Source organism: Squalius cephalus (assembly GCF_949319135.1).
Source record: "Squalius cephalus genome assembly, chromosome: 3".
In the NCBI taxonomy this organism is placed as follows: Eukaryota; Metazoa; Chordata; class Actinopteri; order Cypriniformes; family Leuciscidae; genus Squalius; species Squalius cephalus.
This window is the reverse complement of record NC_137124.1, coordinates 34,945,380-34,963,721: the sequence shown is the minus strand read 5'-3', so window position 1 is coordinate 34,963,721 and position 18,342 is coordinate 34,945,380. Positions and strand designations below refer to the sequence as shown.

Sequence of the window (18,342 nt, the reverse complement as noted above, 5' to 3'; positions counted from 1 at the left end):
ACATGCATTTTGATTCTTTATACGCGAGTAATGTTGTCCAACGACTTGTTTGCATTATTTAGGCATTATTTTGTTTATTTGTTAGGAAATCGATTTTTTTATTTATTAAGGTAAGTTGGCCATAGGAGTGTAAAATTAATTTGAAAAGTTAAAGGTGCATTGCGCAAGTCTCTGAGTTTTTGCAGAACTATGCCCCCTCTGGCGACAAGCGAAACTGCAACCAGAGGTGTGCACGCTCATGGACCACACACATGTGTCTTTGTCTTACGTGGAGTTTGCGTTGGGGTTTGGAATGGACTACAAGCCGGTCTCTTCTACTTTTGTCGCTCGAGTTGTCTTCGCTGATTCGGAGAATGGCGGCGAATACACAAACCAGCCAGACATAGCCAGGTGAGCGTGAACGCGTGCATGACGTCACGCCCAGTCTCAAATTCCGTCCCGAATCCCTCTTATTTATTTTACTGTACAGGATTATAGAGGCAATCGCAGTGATCAGAGAAGGGCTCATTCAGCCCATCAGGCAATTGTTTAAGCATGTATGAGTTAGAAAAACGGGTATTTTTAACATGAAATGTTGCGCAATGCACCTTTAAGGAATCAGTGGTTCAAACTAGGCTACTGCTGTATATGTTTGATTTAGGTTGAAGTGCTTGGGACATTTCTTTTAATGGTAAATCTTTTGTTTTTGAAATCAGGCTCTCAGAAATGAAATACAAATTTAGATTTATCAGCCAAAATATCGGTTATCGGCTTTCAAATACGAAGAATTATCAGTATCGGCCCAAATTTTTCATATTGGTGCCACCCCATGTAGTAACCATCCTCTGCAATGTTGTGATGTCGACAGAGGAGAGGAAGAGCATAAGCTTAAGCACGCTCCCCCAGGGAAATCCTCGGCTTCACTAAGCAGCTTGGTCCTACTCCACAGCTGGGGTGTCATTGTTTTGATAACGCTGTACATTGAAAGGCTGGATGTTAAACTCCATGGCGTTTCTGAGCTGTCTGCCTGGAACAGTGTCAACACTGGATTTAAAGCAGCATCTTGCTTACGCTTTGAAACGGTGTGTGTGATGAGTGGGAGAATATCTTGTGTTTTGTTGTTTTATGGCCATTTTTTTTTTAAACACAATAATCTAGAGTGAGGTTATGTTGGTAGATGCCACTGTGGACAAAGCCATGATATATGGATTTCTGACATCTAATTACGGCAGCACAGTTAATTGGTAAAGTTTGCTTTTTAAAATTATTTTAGGGAAAACGGGCCAAAAAGATTAACACATCATGCACTGACTGAACAGATTTTTTTCCAATCAAATGCTCTCTAGAATGAAAGTGTCCCTCCCTCTAATAGTACCTGTCATAGCAGATAGAAAATTTTGTCTCAATGCAAGTAAAGCTTGTTGGGTGTCTTTTTACAAAGGGGCAAGAGATGTCAAAAGGAAATATGTCACAAGAAAGCAAGCTGTTTTGACCCAAATCTTTATTTTATTGTTTTATATCTTTATTATAAATTGGAACAAGTATGCCAAGACGACTGCGTTTATGTGAACATTGTGTGTTTTTGACATAACCTTGTGAGCAATTGACATTATAAGTGCAATAAAGCGCAAAAGTTCTTTAGTTCAGTACACGCGTAAAGTGACAGCTTTCTGTGCGCACGATTTGAGTATGTGTGCTCAGAAAATTATTTGTCAGTAAAATCGGTTGAAAGTTTTGCCATGATAGAGATGATAATCAATAGCGCTGCCCCCTAAGAGTCGTCTAAATGTTAGTTTTCTAGAAGAGGCTTTGTCGACCAAAATTGTATTAGTCGCAGAAAAATAAAATTTGTATCACGCAGCCCGTGAGGATCAGATTGTTAACGGTGATTCTTTGTGGTATTTACAGTATATTGGGCAGGAAATCCAAACGTTCACCTATCATCCATCAATCTCAAATATGGCTTCTCATTTGAAACATGTAAGTAGCAACTTCACATGGCGGCTCGCTCTAACGTTAACCTAGATTTGTGCTATTATTAGGCACATATCCAAGTGTTTGTGCGGAGTGTGGGGAAGCTAAAGTATAGTGTGTTTACTGCATGACATGGAGGCGCCAGCGCGATCACAACTGTGGAAACGACAAAAAATACTCATCATTCAAAACTGTAAAGGGTCTACTTTTATTTGTGTAAACTCACAATAACATGAAAATGTGCTTTTGTAAGATAAAGAAATCAAACAGGATATGCTTTCTGCTGTTTTGGTCTCCATGAACTGGAGCGCTTCACAAAAATGAACCAAAACTCAGCTTATAGGCTACTTGCCCCACTGACATGAGAAATATATCTTTAGAAAGATTGAAATGTCCACTTTTATTAAACCAATTCAAAACGAAAAGAAATACTCTCTTCTTATGTAATCCGTATGAAACGTGCATTTCTCTTGCGGAGATGGCGAGTCACCATCATCAGCTTCATCTATGCAGCTGACACTGACTCAGAAATCAATATTTTATTAATAAATAATTTAAATGTCTCCTTGCTATTTTTCCCGACACACTCATAATCATTACTTTTGCCGGTGCTTGAGCACGCAATAGGCTATATTACGCCTATATGTATTAAACGCTCATTATGGTTTAGTATTCTCCTCAGTATATATTCAAGTAATTAAATGAATATAAACGTGCAATTAGTCCCCATCGACTAATGGCTTAAATGAACGACTACTAGTCGACTAAAAAAAAATCTTTAGTCGGGGCCGGGGGCAGCCCTAATAATCCAAAAAAAAACAGTCATAGAATGTGCACTGTAGCACGATACTAACAGTCTCTCTGTAAAGGCAGATCCTGGAGATCATCACACACACCCATCCCATAGACAGCTGTACAATAAAATAGAAAAACTTCCCACTGGTGACGTATGCCATACATCAACCACCAATAATCTCCCCTACATTTTTTCTTTTTTTTTTCTTTTTCGACAATCCGTTTCATTCATATGTACGACGGAGAAGATCTGTCGCTACTTCTGCTTCATCGCAATTTTAAAGAGCAGGTCTATTTATTGGCAAAAAATGGGTTTCAGTTTGTGTTTCAATGGAATTCTTGTATTTCATTGATATCTTAGCAGCGATGTGTTTCAGATTATGCAATATATATATATATATATATATATATATATATATATATATATATATATATATAATGTAGCCCTTACAACTAAGCAGGACGTAGCTCAGGTTTTATGCTCTGGCTTAATGTCAGTGTGTTGGATTAAAAAGAGGACTTGAGCTTATGTGTAGTAACCCATTGATATCATTAAATGAGGTCAGTCTTTGAGATTCAAATTTTGTCCTTTGGTTAGTGGGAGGGAGGAAGGAACGCCTCCTGATTTGCTTGTGCCTGATCAGAATTGATAATTTTCATTGTTTACTTTTGCCGAACAACAAAATTCACACTGTCCTCCAGCTTGGGTTCAGAAGTGCACTTAAAACCAAACTCACTTCCAAGAATTTCCACCTTAGTTAAATACAAATATGTTATAGCAACACCCTATAATATGCCTGGGTAGACTCTCACACTCCTCTCTTTTTCAAATGCATTCACTGTGTCTTCCTCTTGATTAAAGGTGCAGTACCAGAAGATCCAGCAGCTCCGTCTGTCTCAGAACCGGGCACAGTACTACGGTGGCTCGCTGCCCAACGTCAACCAGATAGGCAATGCCAGCACTGATTTCCAGGTACCCGGGTTGTCCTCCATCCGCTTCTCAAAGTCTACTAAATCTGTCCAGCTAGTCATGTTCATTTAGGAGAAGATAATCTCCAGCCATATACTCCGCTTTTCTACCCTCAGATAAACGATGTCAAGAGACGGTAATTGCAAACCTTCTCCTTATAAAACAAAGAGTGTGTTTGTCCTCACCTCTTAGTTTGCCCTCACTTCGCCTACTCCTTCAGTACACGGCTATCCCCACAAGTACACTTGATACAGCGGTGCGCTCCAAGAGCCGAAGAACTGTATCTGTGTCTATCCCCTATGGAGAACAGTGTTGTATACCTTCAGGTGAAAGTGCTCTTGTTGCTCTGAATAAAGCTTCTTTGAGACACCGAGCAGTGATCCCTACTTTTTGTTCGCCATGAGAAACCAAACCTAGAGAGGTAAAAGCACTTTGGAGTAGACTGAATTCACCTGGGGACGCAAGCTAATGGTGGCACTTTGAATACTTTACTTGTGTGTGTGTGTGTGTGTGTGTGTGTGTTCTGCATGCTTTATCAGTCCTGAATTATGAACACTGTATTTTCATTGACAATTTTTAGGCTGTTACTATTAAAGGTGTTTAAAACAGATTCTTGCATTTGTGTGCAGAATGTTAACCAACATTTTATTTCTCCACAGGGGGTGTTTCCCTCTGGTCTGGACTCTGTGCGAGGGACTAGACACCATGGTCTGGTGGAGAGGGTCCATCGAGACCGCAACCGGATCAACTCACCGCACCGCAGGCCCATTGACAAGCACGGACGGCAGATATCCTTTAAGTTCACTGCTGTGAAGGCCTTTGTAGAGGGAAATAGTGATTTATAATCTGTGAGAGTCTTTATTTACGCTAGTAGATGCATCATTATTATGAGCTCAGAATGTTGTATGTGTGTGTGTCATACATGTTGACCTTTGCTCATGTGGGAAGCTTTTTTTAGGCTTCAGGCTGTTGATGATCCTCTATGTATTGATATTCCCTCTCTTACAATGTGGGTGTGAATGAGTGGGTAACTGCAATAACCTGCTGTTTTCTCCCCACTCATGAGAACCGTTTAGAGATTTAAAAATCAGTACTCTGGTGTCCTCATTAGTGCGTGATTAATAAACCTTGCCGCAGATCGTCTTGAGTGTTCTGCCGCTAGTTCTGCATTCATTCATCATGCAGGTTGATGAAGTCACGCCGGCCCGGCCAGTCTTTTATCTTCCTCGCTTGTGTAGTTGATGGATTTCTTTCATTAATTTTTCAGTGGTTGTCTGTAAGCTTAATCGTCTGTGGGCTCAAAAAATAATTTCGGTTTGCAGATTTAGCTTAGTGCTAAAGATTAAATAAAAAAATAAAAAGGCCCTAATGCTTTCTGAGTTACCATTCTGTTTTGAAGATGTTTAGGGCATGAAGAGTCTTCTGCTGATTTAGTTTTGATTTCATCTTCGGTCTTTTAAAGCCAGAGAGAACTTTTGGGGTTTGAGAAATCTATAAACACAGAAAGAAGCTACTCCGTAGTCATTAAAATTGAAATAGTTTGGGAATGGTCCACTTGCTCAGATGCCATGTCATACGAAAAGACAACAAAGACAGTGTGAGGGAGACAGAAGGAAAAAAAGTGTGGCAGAGTTGAGTTGCGTAAGAACTTTGAATGATGGGTTCAAAGTAATTCCACACTGTGCGCCACGGCCGCCCTTCTTCTTTGAGCGGGAAAAGGGCATTTGTGATGGTGACCGCAGTCATGCTAAAAACTGCAGGACCTGTTTGTCAGAACTCTGCTCTGTGAATTGAGCCACTCCCTCCCCTAGAGCTGAAGATATTCTTGCGTATTCTCACGGGTTTCTTCAGAGTCTCAGATGATTTAGTTTTCTTCACCTCGTTGTCTGTTTGTATTGTTTTGCTTTTGATTGTTTGCCTTAATTGCTGACACTCGTTTCTAGTTGTCTCTGAAACAAAGAAAATAATTTTAATGAGTAAATTGTTAGCTGGGTTGTTACCGTCTTCAAAGCTTTTTGCTCTAGGCCCAGAACTTTCTGGTTTTTGTTGTTGTTGTTGTTGCTTTTAGTTTGAGAATTCAGCATATGAATAAGACTGCTTACGAACACATATTAATCTGATGCAAATAGTCCAGACTGATTCCATTCCGACTTGTTAGTAGTGCATCACTGTTACTATTTCTCATCATGCTTTACATTTGTGACTGATTTTACATTTACATTTTGGTAGTTGCTTTTTGCTTTTTTTCCAAAAGAACTTAAATTGCTTCATGAAGCTATACATTTTGTCAGTTCATGCATTCCCTAGCAATCAAATTCATGACCTTGGCGTTGTTGTTGGCGCCATGATCTACCCTTTGAGCTCTCTATCAAAAACAGTTTCAAGCGGAATTACATTTTTCAGAAACGCAAGTAAATGCCCACTGCTGTGATTTGCAAACTAAATTGCACCATTTTAATGCTCGAGATGGCCAGTGCTATAATAGAGCCATATATGTTTTACTCAGAGTCAGATCCCAAGGCAGAAGAAAATGAACCAACATGATTGCAACAGTTAGCATGGTAATTGCTAAAATCTATTATCTGTATATAGTTCTAAAACTATTATTAACTTGTTTTTGGACTGCTTTATTTAATTGATATTTAGAAAAACAGGCAGCATGTTGAAAATAGTTAAGAAAAGAGTATGTAGTGAAATGAGATGAACAAACAAAAATGAAAAGCATAGCCAAAAAGGAACTTCAGTCATGCATACAGTTTGATCTTTTGGATGCAGTTTTGGTATGCAGTACAGTTTGTCTACATCCAGGTACAGAACAACATCAGACGGTCGTACTCAACATCTTACTCTCACAGCAGTAACGCTCTTGTGATTGATGGAGAGACACGAGTAGTTAGGAACACATGTTAAGGGTGTGCAGCGAAAAATCATGACATCAGGAATGGGGCGATTTTAAATCCTGGTGTTTTAGATTTATTATGTGTGTCAATAACAAGGACAGCCATCATTCTACTGCTTTTTGTTTAAGCTTTTGCTTTAAACCGTGCGCTTTTTTTTGGCAGCGTTGACATGTCCGCTTATTATAAGCATCCTTCAAATCTTTGAGATTTTTTTTTTATAAATATGGGCAGTTGTGAGATATATTTTTAGCATTATTTTAGGCTTATTTATGTGAGGCAGATCGCTTGTTTTGTTTAACCCAACAATGTCTCTATGGACTCTCTAATGTATGTGGTGCCCCTAGACCACAGGGCCTGTGAAAGCAAATACGGTGCAGAGAATAGGACTTGTCAAAATGTGGGAATGAGACGAGATGTATTTCCCGGTGATTTGTTTGCAGTGCTGATAGAAATGAGAGGCATCTCTGATGCATGTTCAAATACGTCATTAACGTCTAGTTGTTAAATTTGATGTAATGTTAATTCAGTTGTCACTACCTTAGTGCCTGTTTACACCTGGTCACTTCATTCGTTTTCTCTGATCAGATCATCTCAAACCACTTCAAGAGGTGGTCTGAAACGCATTCCAAACAAAAATAGACAAGTGTAAATGTATCTGGTTGTTGAAACCACATGTCATTTTTGCTCCTCCAAATTTTTTTTTAAATAAATGTGTGAGAATGTGTTATAGGCTATATGACACGTTACTGCAACACGCATCGCCTCAGATGAGTAGCTGAGTATCTCTTCATCAAGTCAACGCACAAACTGCCGCAAATGAAACACAAAACACAGTCACCTTTATTAAGTAGTGAGACTAAATGATCTTTCAAGTGCTGATGCTGCTCTTTCTCCTATTTTGATCTTAGTATTGTGGTCATTATAATAAATTATAATGGTATTCATTCTTAAAGCTGCAGTCCTTAGTTTTTCCTCTTTGTCTCCATCTCTGTTCGAAATTGCAGTTATTCGTGGAATTATCAACTTTACATGGGTTGTGCCTTGGCACAGCGCGGATGAATCCAATATTTTGAGGAGAATGTGAGGCTGTCAGTCACCGCGCCGGTGTGGATACTGTCATTCGCAATCACAGATTCTACTTTTTGGAAGTATGACCAGCGTAAGAATTTTCACCGGAAAATGTAATCTGACGATCGCTTATCATATCACGTCAAACCGTGCAAATTATACTTTGTTCTCAAATTGTTAATGTTAACAACATCAGCATTGCGTGACTACATTTAATGCCCTTTTGAAATTTATCCTTGTTTTCGCATGGGCCCGGTTGCAGTCTCTTTTTTTCTGTAGCCACTCCGAAGTCCGAAATCTTTTGCATTTTACAATGGGTGAATCTCCAGTTGTCACTGGTGATTGTCGTTTGAACCTTTCTGGATCCACCATCATCAAATTGATGCGTTTAATTATATCAAGTTCTGTGAGAAAAGGCTATAAATCTCCACCTCCAACATCCTCACACGCAATATAGCCAACTAGCCGAGACATCTTATTTATGTGTACAAATGTGACGTAAAGACGCAAAGACATGCTTGAATTTCCCTCGGAAATCCACCAATACCACTGGAATTAAAAACATTATTACAAGCTTACCATTTTGAATCGAGCTAAGGCAAGCAGATAGTGTTGACCACTGTCTGGTTATGTACTTGCTCAAATTTATTTGGGATCATTTTTTTAACCCAAAAAAGTTACAAATAATTGCAGCTTTAAATAGTCGTCAATTTAAAATGCATTGTAATATTTGAAAATTCCTTTTTTATACTGAATACTGGAGATAATTATTATACCTGTGGTTTCAGTAATCCACAAGACTATATAATGCATCATAAGGTGCGTTACAAATCATAAATAATGCATTAAATACTTTTTGCATTTTAAATAAAGGTTTTGTAAATGTTACCAAAATCGTTTTCAGTAATTGAAATAAAGCTTAAATGAAATCAGATATAATTCTTAGATTAAAAACTTATTTTATTTCAGTTAGTTGCCAAGGCAGCATTTCTAATTTCCTTTTAAGTTGAATAACTAATTTGCTAAATCTAAAACTGAAACAAAAAAATGAATTATAGAACGTTAAATAGAAATGTTTTAAAGAAAACAGATACTAATAAAAATGACCAAAGCACAACAAAATTACTAAAACTTAAATTAAAATGCAAACTGAAAATATAAAAATAAAACCTAATTCAAAATATTAATAATTACTATAGTAACATATAATAAATAATACTAAAGTAACACTGATGGTCCTGGAAACCACTTACAACACCCTGTCATTATGATGTCATGTTTTTCACGGCCATACGCCACTCACATTTTCTTTTAAAAAGAAAAACAATTTTTAAATCTTCTTAAACTTAAAACCTCACTCTGCATCTAATCGAAATAAACAGAGACTCTCTTAACAAACATTCACCCACAAGGCTTTTCTCTTAATATCTAAAGCATTTAATTTTCATGCCTCTCTAATTCTGCTGAGTGAGAGAAAATGAGGGAGGATTCAAAGGCCAAATTTGCTTTCACTTTGATTTTTTTCCCTTTATTGCCAGATGTCCCTCACAGTGTTGGCTTGTTTTGCTCCCATCGATTCAACAGCGTCTGCCAAGATTACACTCTCTCACAGGCTCGCCAGCCAACCTAACTCTGTCCAACTTCCTCCTAACCCATGTAGTTGCCTTCAAGCCGCATATATCATGCCAGATGCCTTGATTTGGCTTTGTCTGTATTTCTGGAATCATGTCCTATTGGAGGGCGAGCGGTGTGGGTCGAGTGTGAAATGTCAGAGAGAAAGGTTAGCTCACCCACGCCATCCTGGAGCTTCTGAGATGAAGGTGCTGTCACTGCCACCCTGTCTCTCCACACCGCTTCAGCAGCCATGGGCTAATTAGATCTTAGCAAGGATCCCTCGTAATCCAAGCCGCCTGGCTTATGTCATCATCTCTCTCCCCAGGCCGTGCATCGACAACAGTATTTACACAGTCACGCCAGGGATTTCATACAAATGATACGGGGTATAACATACAGTCTCAACTATGAAGTGGTCTAAAATGGTTTTACTGTGGCCTGGCTTTGCCTGCTCATTGGTTGGTTGTGCTGTGTTGTGTCATGGTTCGGGTCACGGGGCGGGCTGGTGGTTGAAGAGTTGGCATGAAGAGCTCAGTCTCTCATTACTGCAACAGAACTGATGGTTGTGTTTTCCAGGCCGGTGCAGATGTTGAACAGAAAAAGACTCTGTCCTGCTTTCTGTCTTGTAAATCCACCCCTCCCCCATTTTGGATGTGAGAGTTTTGGCACAGATGGAAATGACGAGGCAGCATTGTCAACATTGGTCTGAGTCGAAGTAACAGTGTTTACTCAAGGAGTTCTTCAGCTGGGCTATATTCTCTCCCATAATTCCTGGAACTTTTGTTTTAGTCTTGAGTGGGTTAGGACAGCAAATGTACGTTTTAAAGGGGGTCATATCATGAGAAATCAAATGAGAAAAGTTGATTGTAATTTGAAAATGTTGTGTCACACAGAATGTGTTTTTCCATTCCACTTTGCTACTTTTCTATTGTTTTTCAATGCAAAGCAACACGCTAGATGGACGTCTTTAACCATTTTGCTCGCTTCTCGCGTCTTTTGCGGCGTCTCGCACATAACACTGCATTCTAAATGCGCGGCACTCAAGTTAAAATAAGTTCAACCTTTAAAAACGCGTTTCTAGACCTTTGTTTTTTTTTGGTTCCGCTGACCTGCCGTCTCGCGTTTTTAACAGCAAAAACGCATTCTGTGTGAACCGACCCAAACTTTTAGAACTCAACACTTCAGTCTGCAGAGCATCCATTGAATCAAAGCTGCAAAGAACAGCTTGAAATCAAATGTGCATACCTGGTTTTCAGAGACATTGCCCATCTGGTCACAGTGAGGTAACAAGGAGAAAGTATGATAGATTCTAGTGTTGTCAAAAATATCGATATTTCGATATGTATCGATACTGAAATATCTGAAACAGATCAGAATATCATCAGAAACTCCTCTTCTGTGGTATTGATACACTGATACTAGCTGCGTGTTCTCGCTCCCTCTTCTCTCTGAAGGCGTGTTGAATGTTAGGTCCTGAATTTCAGCATGGGGTTGCGGGTATTGCGAATAATTTGACCTTATTCCTTCAGGTTTCTTGCTCACACCAATAGCGTTCGCACCACTGATCTATATCAGTGTCACGTAGCCGCGCACATAAAGCCGCCTCTCAAACAACTCACTTTCACATGACTTTCACTGACTTTCATGACTTTCATTGAAACATTACTTTTTTTTCCCTGCAAAACACAAAAGAAGATATTTCGAAGAATCTTTCAATTGTTTTGGTTTGGATGAGAACTGAATTTTGGGATGAACTATCCTTTCAAATCTTTGGCAAACTTTGTAGTATTCATTGCTGTGTGTAGTGTATGAGAGGGTTTTTTTTTAAGCCAGTTGACATGCCACTGAAAATCGTACACATTTGTTGATCTTGAACAGCCATTTTGGTGCCTTGCATACTTGTCGAAAAACAATGTTAAGCTCTGTGAAGTATTCCTCTGATTTGTTAAAATATGCTGTTGCTGAGATGCTGTTAGACTTCGAGATTGTTTTCTAACAATGAATTTGAGTTACATTTATAAGTGTGTAATCTATAGCTTGTTGCACATTTTCATTTTGTGAAGAAACAACACTGTAAGAAAAAAAAGTTTCAAAAGTAAACATCTTTAATTGGGAAAAAAATGTAATATTTCTTTTAAATATAAAAATACAGTACATTGCTAAAAATGATGTACAAATTTAAACTAGACAGAGAGTGGAAAATAGTCATGAAAATTTTGATTTATGCCTTTTTATATAAACAAGGTTTGAAGCACATGTGATTTTGACATTTGTCCGTGAAAACTTTGGAGGCTTTCCTTGACTGAACTACGCTGAGAGTTCTCCATATGGAACGATGTACCTTTCTCCTCCCCCTGACAACAGCTGGAGAAGGTGAGTCCTCATTTATTTACATTACATTTATGCATATGGCAGATGTTTTTACCCAAAGTGACTTAAAAAAAGTTCAGAAAAGTTCTTGCTTTCCCTGGGAATCGAACCCCGGACTTTGCCTTTTCTAGCTACAGGAGCTACGACAGGAAAGATACCTCCCCATCAAACTATAAGGACCGATATAGTCCTACACACACCCATCCATGCCAACAAATATGTGTTCGGTCATGCGTGACGTACACTGTTACATTATACGTCATGTAGAATTTGATCATATCTTCTGTTAGTTGCAGGGCAGAGTGCAAAGATGATGTTATCTTGAAATGATGCCATTTTAGTGACATCAAGCGGTGTTGCAAGTGAGATCATGTCACATGTGAGGGAGAGTTAATGCATTTTTTGCATTTGCATAGGCTATACCTACAGATGCCTGAAAAGAAAACAGTAACGATGACATGTTTTTTCAGCATGTGGAAAATCCCATATCCGCAGCAATGACAGATAACACCAGTAAAAGGTTAGATAAAAACAAAACAAAGGTGTTCAAAGAGAACTACGCACATCACTGTGTCGTTCTCGACTCTCTGGGTGATTAGAAATCCGTTTTCTGAGAACAAATGCTCACGTTTGCTCTGCACAAATGTCACTCTTCTGGGTTCAGCCCCAGTGAGGTGTAACCATTGGACGGTTTTCCTCATTTGTTTACCGAGGAGTGAATTGCAGCCAGTAATAAAAGGCTTAAGGAAGCTTCTCCTCATCATAGTCGTGTTTTGAATGCAGGCTTGGCCGACGGCCAGCGTACCTTCTTACCAGCAAGCTGCCTCGTCCTCCATGTTGACTCTGCGACTTGTAAAACTTTCAGAGTCCACGCCCTGTGGCATTGTTTACACCTGAAAACTGGTTGGCCTGATCAGCTTCAGCGCTGCCTTCTGTTCCCGCTGTGGCGAAACACTGCTGTGACAGCCATATGCCGTTGAGTGGCTCACATTCAATACTAAATACAGGGCTTTATATTATTGCTTTTAGTTTAAAATGTGAAATTACAAGACAGTTTAAACACTGACCGAATTGCATCGTATATGTTGTTGTTGTGCAAAGCAGCACAGATGGGGGTAGCAGAAGATGAACCCTCATGCGGAGTTTAGCTGAATATATGATCTTAGGCAAACTTCAGAGCTTCATTATAAATGCATAAACCGTGAGCGGTTCACTCCACTTCAAGGGATGTCTCGGAGGCATCCAATGAATTATGAAACATAGGATTCAGAGGATCAAGCACAGTTAGATCTTCTGATTCTACAATGTATATTTCAGAAATTTGTTTTAATTATATCCAGTTTTCTTCTCGTCTTCAGGAGTGTTGTCTTTGTGTCCTCGTGAAGGCTGAATACTAACCACAGCATTTCTCTCTGATTCTAACAGTCTTCTTTTTTTTTCTTCCTCAAGGATGAATGTTCAGCTATTCTTTAAATCTTTTCTCAGTGTAAACAGCACTAACTAAACCTGCCAGATCTTTTGCTAGCTACCCCTCAGAGCCGCCCTCCCCCAGAACAGATCGTGAGCTCAGCGTGTTTGTACGCCCCCCTCCCTTTTTACTCTGGACCAGATTAGCATTGGCTAAAAACCGTAGTACATGTTTTGGTTTGGTTTTTGTTTTATTCCGCTTTGCCCGTTTGACCTTGCACAGATATATGTATATTGAATAGTGAGTGTTCTGCTGTCTCTTTTTATTTTCTGTTGGGATCTTGCGCTGTAATATCTCCTCACGTGATTAAAAGGATCGAACAGATGTTTTCTGTCTGCGCGGACATTAGAGGTTAAGCTAGGTTTAGGACGAGTCAGAGAGCGATTGCAAATGGTTTTTGGCATTTTTAACAACACATGTTGTTTGTGATGTCTGCAGTTTTTTTTTTGGTCTTGACAGTGTGACACGTCACACAAAATCTGCAGATTTACTAGTGTTTGGTTTGTGTAGTTGTAAAAGGGATGTTTGTGGTGCTTTAACTCATGTAAGAGAAGGGAAGGGAGGAGTTCTGCTTAAGGGAGGAATCAAGGCCAGTTGGCAACAAATCAGTGATTATGGTTATAGAGCAATGTTTGTGAAAGTTCAGTGGGAATTTCCATGTGATGGGTACAAAATAGGGCCTGAAATGATTGATCTCCCCCCTCCCTGTAAGACGATGTGTTTAACCTTCAGAAAATATCCTCAGGAGGTCAAACAAATTATATGAGCATTATTTTCTGAGGTTTGCAAAATGTCAACTTTTTAATCAAATAGACAAGACTGGGTAATGGTTGCTAATTTTATCTAAATTAAACTGTCACTCAGTAGCAGAAAGCACATTTGGGATCAAATGTTTATTTTATATTTCTCAAATAGCTCACCCAAAAAATTACATTTCTATCATTATTTACTCACCTCCAAGTCATTTCAAACCCATAAAACTTCAGCTAATCCTTGAAACTCAAATGAAGATATTTCTTAAGAAATCTGAGAGGTTTCAGTCCCTCCATTGAAATCCTAACTAAAAATTAGTTTAATATTGTTAAAATGCCAATAGTTTCTCAATTTTATTTATTTACTTTCTGCTTAATGCTTGTTTTGTCTTATTTTAGATCATTTTAAGTTATCTTGAGCCCCCCTGGTTACATTTAATACTCATTAAATGAGCATTGGGTGCTGGTATGAGTAGTCTGTAGGGGATCGGTCATGGTTCTCTATTGGTTTAGGAGTGCAGTGGGCAGGTGTTTGGCCAGCAGAGGATGATGGTCCTGATTTACAGGGAGGCTCATCCTAACGCATGCCCTCGAGGAACTGTTTACAGCTCTCTCAACACATCTGTGATGCATTACCTACTGCAGCACACACTGGTTAAGGGTTAATGAGCTGAAAAAGGCGTTACCCTCAGCTCATTAACCCTTCCTTTCCCTTCACCACACAACTTGGTCCAACCAGTGCAGATTTCTGTAGCTTATTCACACAATAACCTGATGTATGGGTGGCGGATGTGTTTTGTGGTCAGTTCACAGGCCTTCTCAGTTCTATCACCAGAAAAGGAAATGTAAGAGGACTGAGGTAGTATGTTGCCAATAAAAAGATGTTGTTGGCATTGAAATGGTCTAGAGAAAGAGAGCCCAATACTGTAACATTAATATAAAGTGTTTTGGAGATTTTTATCGTCCACTCCTAACACATTTTTCTTTGGTTATTTTTTGACACAACATATTCTCAGGTCAAGATAAACATTGTGTGACCCTTCCTGAACTAACGTTAATGTTGTGTACAGTCTGAATCTCTGTGTTTTAGTGCGCCCCAGAGCTCAGTTGCATCCGTAGGGACGACATCGCTACTATGATACTTTCAGGCTCAGTTCTCCCTGGGCGACAGCTGTCCCTCTGGTGTCTGGGTAAACGCGGGCTGGTTCTGAATCCTAGGCAACATCCATATGTTTCCCGGTGGAGTTCAGCTGGACTGGGTCAGGAACTCGGGTCAGCGCTGTTCTCTTAGTCCCACGCTCTCCCATCCTGAATCTGAGCCTCTGCTCTTCCCAGACAAGACTTCCTCTGGGAGGTTTTCTAGAAAGGCATTAGACTCAAGTGTGATCCAACAGCAGTTGGCTTTCATTGAAAAAAATCTCTCCGTTTTTGGTGGTCTGCCTGATGCCAGTTTGAAAACATCTGCTTTTCACGTTGTTTGTGATCAAGGGTCAGATTTAAATAACAAGCTGTTTACAAAGCCGTTTTCTAGTAACTTCCTGATGCATTTCTATTTATGCCATATACTGCTGCCTTTTAAACTCTTCTATTTTAAGTCTCCAGCATGGGTGGTCGATGGGCACTGACTTTAGTGCTTCATATGGCATGTGCAGCTAAGCCATAATGCACTTCAAAGCAAGGGGAACAGACCGGCTTTACAGAATCATTAGAAAGAAGGTCACTTTCTGTTGTCACAAGGAGTATCTTTTTTTCCCTTGAGCATTACATCACCCTAGTGTGGTGTGGCATACTGTAGCATCTCCTTAGCAGCAGAGCGGGCTGCAGGAAATCTGTTTATTATTTCTCTTTATTGTCTTAGTGATAGGAATATGTTAACCCTGTTAGTGGGAACCACAGGCTACATCTGCTGGGCTTCTTACGCATCTACACGGGCGAACGTGGATCATTATACATTCATGTCTTGCACTCGCCGTGAGTAATGGCACTGCTGAGTTATGATATCAATGGCTGCTTTGATAAGCGGTTACAGATATAAAGAAATAAATATTTTGTTTTAGAGACACTACCGTTCAAATGTTCACCAAACCTGCATTTGTTTGACCAAAAATACAGAAGAAAGAGTAATATTGTAAAATATTATTAAATATGAATTCAAAAATAATTTATTCCTGTGATGCAAAACTGAATTTTCAGCATCATTACTCCAGTCCTCAGTGTCACATGATCCTTCAGAAATCATTCTAATTGATTTTGATGTTGATAACAGTTGTTCTTGCTTAATATTTTTGTGGAAACAGTTATACTTTTTTTTACGGTTCTTTTGATTAATATAAAGTTCAAAAGAAGAACATTTATTTGAAATCTGATTGTTGTTTTTTTTTACATTGTTGTCATTTTTGATCAGTTTAAAATCTGAATAAACATATTATTTATTTATTTAATCAAAGTAATCTTACAGACCCAAAACGTTCGAACGGTAGTTCATTTAACAGTACAGTATTTATGTTCCCTGGAAATCGAACACATGACCTTGCCGTTGCTAGCACCATGCTCTACCATTTGAGCTACAGGACTAGACTAGAGTCTATTTGGATTTAGGCCTGAAAGAAACCATTTCTCTGTCCTTGTCACAAACCTCAATCTTTAAGGTCACAGAGCCTTTGGTTTTTGTCCCTGAATTGCATAGCTGTCACAAAGATTAAGGCTTTTGTGTTGATTGCGTTTGTGGCCAGTAAGAAGTATTTGTTTATTTGGTTTAGTCTACAGTGTATATCCTGATTTCCCAGTGTGGTTACTCTGCTGCAGCGTTGCCTTCGTGTTTCTTTCATTAACCATTAAAGATATTACAGCACTTTTGTTTGCTCTCAGACGTAGCAGATCCAATCTAATTGAAGCAGTAAATCAGTGCTGCACACAGTATTAGACTAACCTGGGGGAATAGGCTCTGATTTCTACGACTCTCTTTTAAGTTTTCCTGAAGGTGTCTCAGAGAAATTTTCACCCTGTTCGCTCTCTTCTTCTCTTTGTCTCTTGCTTGCTCATCCTGCTGTACTAACCCCTGAGCCAGGGCTACAGGTTCAGTACAGTAGTGAGTAACACGTGACTGTTTCCATTTCTAAAGGGAGCAACTGCCATGGACTGAAGAGAAACGACCTGGATTTAGATTAATATCACAGCTTAACAGGTGACCTTTGACTTTCAAATTCCTCTCACAGATCTCCTCTGGACCTGTCTTATTTGTTTTTTTTTCTCATTATCACCTCCTGCAGATCTCCTTCTCTCGGCTCATTCTCCTTCTTGTGTTTTAGATCTTATTAAATCTGTTTCTTTATCAAGTCTTCATACAAACAGAATGATTTCAAGCAAATCACAGATGCCGTTTCTCTACTTGGCCGACTATTCTCTGTACACTAATATTTCACTGTACCAAACTAATCCGAACCAGGGATCATTATTTCTACTAATCTGTTTTGTTTTCTTTCCCCATCACCACACTCATTATTGTGACATTAAAACAGGTGTTTTCTTTTTCAATGTCACCTGAGAATGGTTTAATGATCAGACCTGATAATGGATGTAAAGCAGAGAGAGGCTCTGGAGGACAGTGAATTGCTCTTGAGTGTGCCGTCATGTGTAGTTGCTTAATAAAGGCAGTGAGCGAGGGCAAAGGGTCATGTGGCCATGGCTCGGCTCAGCAATTTATTTTTTATTTTGTTAATGATGGCTCACTGACCGAGCTGTTTTTCCTCCATCCTTCCCTTCTCCCACAGAACAAACTCTGACTCAGCTCTGCACACCAGCGCCATGAGCCCAAACCCACAGGATCCTTTTGGCATGAACCAGCAGATGGGCAGAGGACCTCCTCAGCGGAACGGTGAGCTCGGCTTCCTCCCTCTAGGCCTGTTTACATACTAATTTTGAGCCAATTTAATACCTGCACAACCATATTCTAATCATTGTTATTGTGTGGCATAACAAAATTGCACAGGGGTCAAATGGATTGCACAATGTCAGGCATGGATGATAAATCAATGATTTTATAGCAGACCCAAATCAAACCGTTGCATCCGTGGTGCAGCGTGTTTGCATGACACAGCTGGAGCTCACTGTCATGATGTTTATCTAGTTGTCTTGGTTACAAACGCAGGCATTTCAGATGGTATGCTGAAAATGGTTGACAATTAGCCCGGCCCAGTGTGCTGTTAAAGGATGTTCCCTCTACCATTATTTTTCTGTGATTTCTAGAGCTCTCGTAAACAAATTAATGTACATCCCCATGAGCTTTACAGATAGTCTGGCTCATCCTCCCCTAAAAAGACAGATAGCCAGAGTTCACATACACATGCTGCAGTGAAGATGTTTGTAAGACTATAGGATTATGTCATAGGGCGGGATAATCTTCCTCCATTCTGCATTAGCAGTGAAAGTGTTTCATCATTGTATTAGTTGAAG

At 39.4% G+C, this 18,342-nt stretch overlaps 1 protein-coding gene across 4 annotated transcripts in view; it reads left to right on the top strand.

Moving 5' to 3' along the window:
- Nucleotides 1–18,342, top strand: part of crtc3 (CREB regulated transcription coactivator 3) — a 45,095-nt gene that overhangs the window by 5,626 nt on the left and 21,127 nt on the right. For 2 of the 4 annotated variants that reach the window (XM_079865097.1, XM_079865095.1), the window contains exons 2-6: nt 3,611–3,721; nt 4,378–4,506; nt 11,612–11,673; nt 17,012–17,074; nt 17,661–17,764. In XM_079865097.1, coding sequence (XP_079721223.1) covers nt 3,611–3,721; nt 4,378–4,506; nt 11,612–11,673; nt 17,012–17,074; nt 17,661–17,764 — 469 coding nt within the window. The remainder of the gene's footprint in view (nt 1–3,610; nt 3,722–4,377; nt 4,507–11,611; nt 11,674–17,011; nt 17,075–17,660; nt 17,765–18,342) is intronic. The other 2 variants (XM_079865098.1, XM_079865096.1) reach the window with 1 other exon arrangement.